The 9,923-nt window shown below is 34.9% G+C and overlaps 1 protein-coding gene across 1 annotated transcript; it reads right to left on the bottom strand.

Annotated features, from left to right (window-relative positions):
* Nucleotides 1–2,433: 2,433 nt before the first annotated feature.
* Nucleotides 2,434–6,437, bottom strand: LOC110690736 (sialidase-like). Its single transcript, XM_021867621.1, has 5 exons — nt 5,640–6,437; nt 5,301–5,412; nt 5,030–5,141; nt 3,463–4,362; nt 2,434–3,135 (listed from the first exon to the last, which is right to left on the bottom strand). The coding sequence occupies exons 1-5, from the start codon at nt 5,842–5,844 to the stop codon at nt 2,731–2,733; spliced, it is 1,734 nt and encodes a 577-aa protein (XP_021723313.1). The 5' UTR covers nt 5,845–6,437; the 3' UTR covers nt 2,434–2,730.
* Nucleotides 6,438–9,923: the final 3,486 nt, after the last annotated feature.

The raw sequence follows: 9,923 nt of genomic DNA on the forward strand, positions 1-9,923 counted from the left end.
AATTGTAGAGATTGTTATTGCACAGTATAAGGATGTGAGTCAAGATTTCCTTACCCTTGTCCTTTCATTTTAAAAGCGTCTTATCTGTTTATTTGGACAAAATTGACTTGTAAGAGGTTCTTAACCTTACATAAAACATTTTTCTTACCCGCCAAAAAAAAAAAAAAAAAAATCAAATATTATATTTGCATGAGTAAGCATAGCAAGAAGTAGCTACTGGTAAATTATTAGGGAGTAAATGAACAAGCATTAAGGTAAGTAGAGTTAACCTTGGATGCTTTAATTTGCATCATCAACACATGCATCAATCTATAATTAATTAAAGTCGAAACAAAAAGTCTAGCGGTTCTCATATTCGAATTAGAGACTTTTTATTTGAATTATCAAGTCTTACCTACTTATGTACCAACTCCACCTCTTTTGCCTCATAAATTCTACTCCTAAGTATTGTTTAATTAAGTCTTCCCAATTAATTACTACAGTACGAGTACTTAACAAAAACAGTCAAGCATTCAATTCCCGAGTCAAAATGAAAACCAGACTTGACGTACTACTGTCTACAGTGAAAATATGTTCTCCTTGACTCTCATTAGTAGCTCTCCAAACCATTTTAATCATAAAGTTTCTTTGTTTATTTGGCATTTTATGAGATGTATGTAGTTAAATCTATATCATTGGGCCCATTTCTAATGACATTAAGATGGTACTACAACGTCTACAAGTATGGCATTTCCTTAATACAGATACATTACTAGTGTATCCAAGCTATTTGTTTTTAATTTGCTAATTTGGATAAGAAAAAATTAAATCTCAAAATACTTGATAATATAGTACTAAGCGCGCCTGCCTATAAGTATTTCTGAGTATAAGAAGTGTGGACATTGTTACTTTGTAGGTTGTTTGGTGTTTTTCATGTGATTTTACTCGTAAATCATTTGGACACTTACAAAAAGATAAGAGAACCTTGGTTAGCTAAGTTAGTTCTTAAATGGCTTTTGAAATGACATGTTATAGACGCAAAACATAATAATACTACTATAGATGCAAAATACTCGATAGAAAACGCTCAAAGATATTCGTTAAACATAAACAAGCAATTTAAAGAAACATGCTTTGAGAAAAGAAAGAGATGAATCATGATAACCCTAATAAATATGATGTCAAAGTCTGAAAGTCAATATGCAGTTGAGCACAAGATAGGCGAAGTGTAAGTGTCAGTGAGAAGTGAATAATGGTTTAGTGGCTGGTTAGACTGGTTGGACTTTATTTAATAGGCGTAGGTATTGTGGGCCAACCCAATGAATTTGGAACCGTTAAAGCCTTTCTTTGAATCAGGCCCAGTTTATAGTAACAAAGAGTATGGCTGTTTTTATCAGGGCCCCAAAAGTAGTTTGTATACTTTATATTACGTACGATATTGGTAACATTGCCTCTCATTTTTAAGGTACAGCATACTCACTACTCATAGTCACTGTCACTGGTCACACTATTTACTTTGCAAATGGTTTTACACCTCTTATACTAGTAACAACAGTCCAAAGACTAACATGGTGTATTAACGTAAACATCGTTAACGTGTAACTCTAGCTAATCTACAAACTCAGGGCCTTCTAAGAAAATTGGAGCAAATTACGTGAAACCATCTAAACTCGATACTAGACCGAAGATGTATCACTAAGCATGAAAAGTAGTATAGGCTAAAAGTAGTGATACAGCATAAAAAACAGAAACAAGTTGGATGAAGAGGAGCGGAGTGTATCTATGTAGATCCTCAAAAATGAGGAAACCAAATGATGTTAAGAGTGAGCCCTTGTGTTTATTTTAACTAGTGAGATCACATGAAAACATGTGCTTGTTGTGCGTGGGCTCTAAACCTGATGCCCGCATCATGTGCTGCGACTGCGACTGACAGCAAAGTTCAAAGGCCAGCCACATGCCTATCACAATTGACCTGACTATCCCCAGATCTAGCTTGGAAGTTTCCCCACTGATATCTTTTGCAGCAAAAAATAATTGAGTAAATCCAAAATTCCCAGATCTCACATTCTTATCAGAACAATTCTTGCTCATTCTCTGAGGCTAACTACCAGAATTCTCTCTTTCAGAGCCACTATCCAAAAGAGCTTTGTCAAAATGTACTTGTTCCAAGTCATAACAGAAGCTCATGTAACTCGATTAGTATATCGAGTGCAAAGGAAGCCAGACATTCTATCTAATCATCTAGCATACTATTTGCCAAAGCAGATACTGGTCTGAGACTCCGAGATCCCTCTTCAGACTATAGCATAACAAAAGGACTCTCCAAAGTCTAAACCTGACAGGCATATAAGAGTACTTCCCAAAAGCACTGTCTTCTGCCTATGTATGTGCGAAATATATATACTTGTATATCAAAAGTACCTAGTGCTAGTACTGTTAGATTCAATAATGATCAAATGATAACACATAATCATCAATATATATTATTGCGAAATGAATCAAATGTACAGAACTATATGACTATTGCCTGGAGTATCCAGGGCATTAAGTTATAATTTATCTTATCAATTACATCAGGACTCGGGAACATGGGAAACCCAGACATTTCTTTGCAAAACAATCAATCAATAGACATTCAGCTCTTCTCCAAGCAAAAATGAGATATTCAATCACGCAGAGATAATCAGATAACTTTTGATATAATCAATTTGGAAGATCTTATATGTGTAAAATACCGAAACAAGGAACCAATCATGAGAGGCCAAATGGTTCTGGCAGAGGCTCAAACCCATTTTCAAAAATAGAACACTGATCAGACATATCATCCACGCTATGCAGCCAAGTAGTGTTCTTCAGATCCTCTTTTAGTAGGATTGCATCATATCGGGTGCTCTCGTACATATCTGCTCCAGTCAATCGTCCAAACAACCTGCCATTTTCTTCTTTCTTCCCGTTCTCAAGCAACCCATTAGCATGTGTACCATTCTCTAGCATAGACCCATTACTGCTAAGTGATGGACTTCCATTACTGTTGACAGATGTTGGACTGCCAGACCCATGACCGGTTTGGATTTTGGATGGAGCAGACCGGATGCTTTGAGGGAACAGGGAGGTACTTGGAAGTGGGCGCATGCTCCCTGAACCATTTCTAATATCCTACACAAGCAGTACAAAGCAAAGCAAGGAGTTATTCAAAACCAATTGTACACAGATATTCTATTTTCTGATTGGGAATGCCAGCTAGTACCACAAAGCATGTCAAAGAATGAAAGACAGAAAGCAAACTTACAAGGGGACTAATCCTCTCCAACAATAAAAATGAAATCAATTGACATTATAGAGAACGAAGTGCAAGCATAATATACGATTGAGACCAAAATTTAAGCGCGATATGAACATATAAGAAGTAATATGAAGACTGTAAGACACAAGTTACTGATTACAAATACAGAAACAAGTTGCAAAGGAGAACAATAAACGTACCATATGTCTGATAGCCATGTCAATTGACTTCTTTGATATGGTCCTTCCCATACCACCATTCTCCATAGTTGTGGATGCCTTGACAGGTTTCCTCATTGAATCAGAAACATAAGCTGATTTACGGGATTCAGAGACATCAGTATTGTGGCCATTGGAGTGAAGATGGCCCCTTCCAGGTGGTTCTACAGACCTACCCCTACTAAAAGGAGAAGATGGTCTCCTTGGCCTATTAACAGAGCTTGGAGTCTCCGTATTTACCTTTGATGTCAAACCTGTACCTGGTCTTGACCTCCCAGCAGAAATAGGTCTATCTGTCAATGATGTTCTTAAATTAGGAGGTGTATCAAGTGGAAAATCAGGGGGAATAACTGGCTGCTGTGATCGAACCCTAGGACTAGGGGAGCTAGGACGCGATGTTGATGTCTGGTTGCGTCCATTAGACATTACACGCCCTGTTGAAACAGAGAGGCTGGGAGCTGCTAAGGAGTTGGATGATGGACTTCGCCGAGTTGGAGTTGATGGGCGAGAGTTTGATCGAGTGACAGGAATGCTAGAAGTAGCAGGGACCTGCGATCTAGAACTAGGAGTAGAGGGCCTTGAGTTTTGTGATTGGCGTGTTCTGTCGCCAGAAGAGATATTGGATGATGAACGGGGTCTTGAAGGAGTAGAAGATCGTGAGGGTGTCGTTCGCGTTGAGGGAGTGGTAGGTCTTGCAGTAGATGATGTACGGTTGATGGGGGAGGATGGCCTTATGTAAGATGAAACAGAAGCTGAACTTGTATTCAGAATAGAGGTGGATCTATTTGAAGAATAAGTGTTGTTAAGAGTAGAAGAGCGTGTCACTGAGCTGCTTCTCGCTGGTCTGGATGAATGGCTGCTATCCAATTGCGCAGTAGAAAGCTGATATAGTCATTCGATCAAAGTTAGACAGTTAATCCAAATACAAATCTCTGAGCATTATAATCGACTTAATACCATGAAATCATACTGGTCTTTCTGCACAAGAATCTACTTAAAGCCATATAAATAACTTCCACAAGCAAGAATAATATATTGGTTTTTCCAGATAGATGTATCGAGTTTCTGCTACTTATACACAAGCCTATACAGCAACACTCTTCAAAGATGGTCAATGTCAAGGAAAATATAGCTCATTTCCCCGTCATTTGCAAATCGAAACTGCCATTGGTAGGCAATACATGATTTCAAGGTGTGATTCTAACATCTAGAGTTGTAGAAGTGTTCAGTAGGCAAGCATGAGGTATATGAGATTAAACGATTTGTTACCATTACGTCCACCAACCTAATAAGGCTTGTACTTTTACCTTTAAAATGTAGGAAAAAGCCACAAACATCTTGAATTACTAAAAGTTTTAGTTGTCCATAATAAAAATAGTAGTATATTTCATTTTGGGTGAAATGAAATGGACAGTTGGCCTATTAATTAGGACACAATATAATCATTTCCATGAATTTAAGCACAAAAGAACAAAGTAATAAGTTTGACCTTTAAGTAGTGCACTATGATACAATAGAAAGTGAAAACAGGAAGACAAAAGCGACATACCCTGGACGGTTTAGTAGTGGAAGTGGATCTGTTTCTTGGAGTGGCTGAAGTTGGCTGGAAATCAGTCTTCTCTGATGATGCACAAAGAGGAGTTTCCGGAGGCGTCAAAAGCCTACACGAATCGCGATATAGTGTCAGTAGATCAAGCATTCATACATAGACGCAAATAAATAACAAAAATGATGAAATACCTTAAAAAGAGAATTAGAAAGATGGGGGGAATTGGAAATGAAAAAAGAGAGTGAGTGAGTGAGTGAGTGAAGATGTAAACCAATCATAATCATGCTTGCCGGCATCAGCAGAAGCCAGAAGATCATCCAATCCAGTCCTGGCAGGCATTGTCACTGATCCAACTGTTGTAATCCTCCCCAATCTCATTGACACTGCAACCAACCAACAACCGTATATTCATATTCAATCACTTTTCTATGATAAAAATAATAATAGTAGTAATATAAAAAAGGACTAGTCTTTAGTCTTTAGTCTGCAGTCTGTAGTCGTAATAAGTAACGTCCCTGTTGAGAATTAGGATACGGAAACAGGGACCATCACTAGTTTTGGATCCCTAACCGACAAATTAAGACAACAACAACATCAGAAAAAATGATACCTTGTGATTCGTCGGAGGGAGTAGTGAGGGAGACACTGCGGCGAGAGCGAGAGAAGAGATCCAGAGTGTCATCGGCGTTTCTGGAGACACCGGTCAAGCTGTTGCCTCTGCGGTGGTGGTTCTGTGGCTGTTGCTGCGACGGAGCAGCGGGGTGATTTCTGACGACGGTGGAGGAGGAATTGTAATCTCTGAAGCTGCGATTCATGGTTGGTTGGGTTGAAACGTTGAATGAATAACAAAACCAAGTTGGTTGTGTAAATGGATATGGGTAGATGGGAAAAGGAAGAAAACAGTTGCTACTTTCAATTTACGTCATATGATGAAGAGAGAGAAATAATTAAAGAGTGAGATAAATGAGAATGGATCTGAGCGAGAAGAAAGAATTTCCTGTTCCTGGCAAAGAATTATTAAAAAGGGGTTTTCGAGGGAGTTTTGTTCTAACTTCTAAGCTTCTACTGTCATCTTTTGTTAAGGACCCCCCGCCCAGGAATTGCTCATTTTTTGTAACTTGCGAAACACTATCAAACCGCTTTGGTTTCGGAATACATGTATCATTTCTTTCCCACACCAATTATTTAGGAGGAGAAAAATAAAAGAGAGAGATGGACATGTGAAATAGTACAACTATTATGATGTAACAAACAAACCATACAACTTTTTTTTTTTTTTTTTTTTCAAATATTAAGGGTTTAAATTAATATGGGATAAGTGAATAAAGTATTAGACCTATTTTCAGACAACAAAAATTTCAATTAGATGGTCTTACCATTATCTAATGTCAACTTATAATTGGTTAAACCCAAAAAAAAAAAAAAAAAAAAAAGAGAACTTAGGGCCTGTTCTAATTTATTGAACTGCTAAATTGTGATTGAAGCTGAACTGAACTGAAATAAATATTTTACTAGAAAAGGAATTAAGAACTAAACTAATTGGAGATGAAATAAACTGAAATTAAGCTTAAAAAAACATGCCCTAAACATGTTCAGATTTACTAAACTACATTGAACCGAAATGGATATTTTAAGAGAGAAAGAAATTAGGAACTGAAATTAAGCTGAAGAGAACAGACCCTTAGGATATGATCACTTAATTACTTTCATGACTCACAACAAAATAATCATATAATTGAAAGATAGGTATTTTAGTTTAAGCCTAAAAGAGAGAGAACTTAGGTTATGATAACTTAATTATTTGCATGAAACAAAAATGATCTTAGGGCCTATTCAATTCAACTTAATTAATTTCAGTTCAGTTCGATCAGCTCCAATTAGTTCACTTCAGTTTCCAATTTCCTTCTCTCATAAAATATTAATTTCAACTCTGTTCAGTATAGTTCAGATCCAATTAGTTTAGTTCAGTTCAGTTCAAATTCTAATTTTCTTCTCTCACAAAATATTAATTTCAACTCTATTCAGAATAGTTCAGCTCCAACTAGTTCAATTCAATACAACTCAGTTCAATGAATGTGAACATGCCCTATAATTGAAAGACAATTTTACACTAATATTTCTCTTATCGGCAATTACATGTCATTATTACCTTCCTTACTCATCAAATGGCTTTTAGAAATATTGATACTTCGTATATTATTTGGATGAAACATACAATATGACATATGCCAAATTATGAAAGTAGTGCAATATGATAATCTAAAATACAGAGAATGTTAACTCTATTTTTATGCGCTGATAGATATCATTTTTTATTACAATTATCTGTTAGGTAAACTAATTGTTTGTTCTTTGATTGTGTAATGGTTGATATTATATACTTTGGTGTCAAATGTCTCTTAAAAGACGCAGAAAATTAAAGAACATATTATTATAACCAAATAATAGGAGTAAATATAATCACTAATTTTTGGAGTAGAGAGATATAGAAAGAAAAAATAAATAGGGGCCATGTGATTGGAGAAATACGAAGTATAAAAATAATTTATTAACTGAAAGAAATTTGATGTTTTTAAACTGAAAATTTCATATTTAAAGTTGAGTCATACCAAATTTATACTACATATAAAGACTGTCCATCAATACATACTACATACGGAGGCTAAGGTCAGCTAGAGATTTTTTTTATCGATTTTAAGTAAAAAAAACTGATCTGATTGGCTTAGTACCAGTGACTAGCTAAAACCCGGCAAGAGTGTTTAATTTATAAGTAGGGTGGGTTACCCTAAAGACAAAAGTGTTTAATTTATAAGTAGGATGTGTCATTTCTAAGAACCTTAGATAGTTATTAACAAGACCCTAGTAATAATTATTTTTAAAAAGTCAACATATTTAACAAATTTTTTTTATAGGTTATACTCCCATTTACAAAAATGGTTTGCGTGAGAATTAAAATCTAAAAAGGGATGGGTGTGTAGTTAAAGTGCATATATGAAAACAAAGAATTTCTATGATGCAATGATATAATGAGAGTAGGCGTAGAGAAAACGGTAGAAGTTGGAAAATGGAGAGAAAAGGGAGTTGATAAATAAAAGGAAATGAAGCACGTGATTAGGATTGACTCCTCTGGAGTACGTTATATCATCGGTAATTGCACATTCAAAGAATTAAACAGATGAGTTGATGTTGATTACGAGTGGAGTAGTAAACTAATGATTACCGATTTAAATATTAAGTCTAAAAGTAATAAGTAATCACTGGAGTTGAAACAGTACAAGGTAGTATTAGATCCTAGATGCTTTGTAGGAACCCAGGATGTTGGGATTTTAGACACTGCATGTGCATTTTCTGTCCTTTCTTCATCTTTTTTTATTTTTATTATCCTTTCTTACTGTCTTCATTATTATAATTTTAAATCCCCACATTACCATTACAGATGCAATTTATAGCTTAACTACTTTTACTTGGGATGTAAATTTAGACTAGTATAACACTACAAGTCTAATAGTCTATAACACAAGTTTATAGACTACTGACTCAATTAATAGTTTAATTATATCTTCTTTATCATAATGTGTCATTTAGAGATGGAGTTATACAAATCATAATAAAGTCAATTGGGATCAAGTTTATTTTCATTTAGTATTTTTTTTTCATTAGGATATATCTGCAAGTAAGAATATAAACTCACATGTGATGATTGTATAAACTCACATAAATAAAGCATTTATTTAAATATGATCGCTAAAAAAAAGTGAAGCTGCAATTATAAATTAGTTGAACATAAAATTTAGATCTGACAACGTGTTAGACGGTACCAATAAAACTCATATCACATACGGAGTAGATGTTATTATTTCATATTAAGTGAATTTAACATAATCTTAATTTAAGAGTGGTCCATACATGTTAGAAAAAAATCATTCACATTACTAGTGAACATGAGTCCTACTATCAGCTCACGGATTCTATATTTCTATCACAAAACGTTATGACCAAGTGGATCAACTTTACTTTTAAGCTGGGTAGATATTGGGCCTCTGTTAAAAGGACCGGTCCAATATATAACAACGTCACCCTAAATCGGTGATTCAAATGGGAGTATTCACCATTGATCAATATATAGAGAGAGTTTACAAGACTAGTTCTAATTATGATAGTAAATTGAATGCAATAAAGATACAAAATATACCCTATAATATATATCTTAATCTACGACAATTATTATTATAATATACTCGGTAGTATTTAATACAAACGAATATCGGAATTGGATTCCATAACATCAACTTTGCATACTAAAACCTAAACCAAAAACAAAAAATCCATACTTTTGAGTCTAATTAATACAATATATCTTAGGGGTGTCTATTCAAATTTTAGTTTGGAAGTTTGAATTAAGGATTTAGGGCCTGTTCATATTTACTTATTTTCAGTTCAGTTCAGCTCCAATCAGTTCAGTTCAGTTCATCTCTAATCAGTTCAGTTCAGTTCAGTTTAGTTCAGTTCAGTTTTATGCATTTTAATTTTTCAGTTCAGTTTATTTCAGCTCCACTCAGTTCAGTTTAGTTCAGCTCAGTTCAGTAAATATGAACAGGCCCTTAAGGCTAAATTCAATTTAGTTAGAAATAAAATTGGTCCAAGCTCACAATACCAATACAATACAAGTCTTTAAAACATAATATAGACATTTTACTTCAACAAGAATCCGTGTAAATGTGCAATAGAAGGCAATAACCTGCACAACATAAGAACATTCCATATTTGCAAATATACTCGTTTATATTTCGATTATTTTAGTACTTGGATTCTAAATAAGGTCAATTCAATTCAATCCGAACCTGATGTAAATGAGAAAGCCCCTAGCTACTAGCTAGGTAGGGAAGGGGAGCGA

This window comes from Chenopodium quinoa, unplaced genomic scaffold, assembly GCF_001683475.1.
Source record: "Chenopodium quinoa cultivar QQ74 unplaced genomic scaffold, ASM168347v1, whole genome shotgun sequence".
NCBI classification, from domain to species: domain Eukaryota; kingdom Viridiplantae; phylum Streptophyta; class Magnoliopsida; order Caryophyllales; family Amaranthaceae; genus Chenopodium; species Chenopodium quinoa.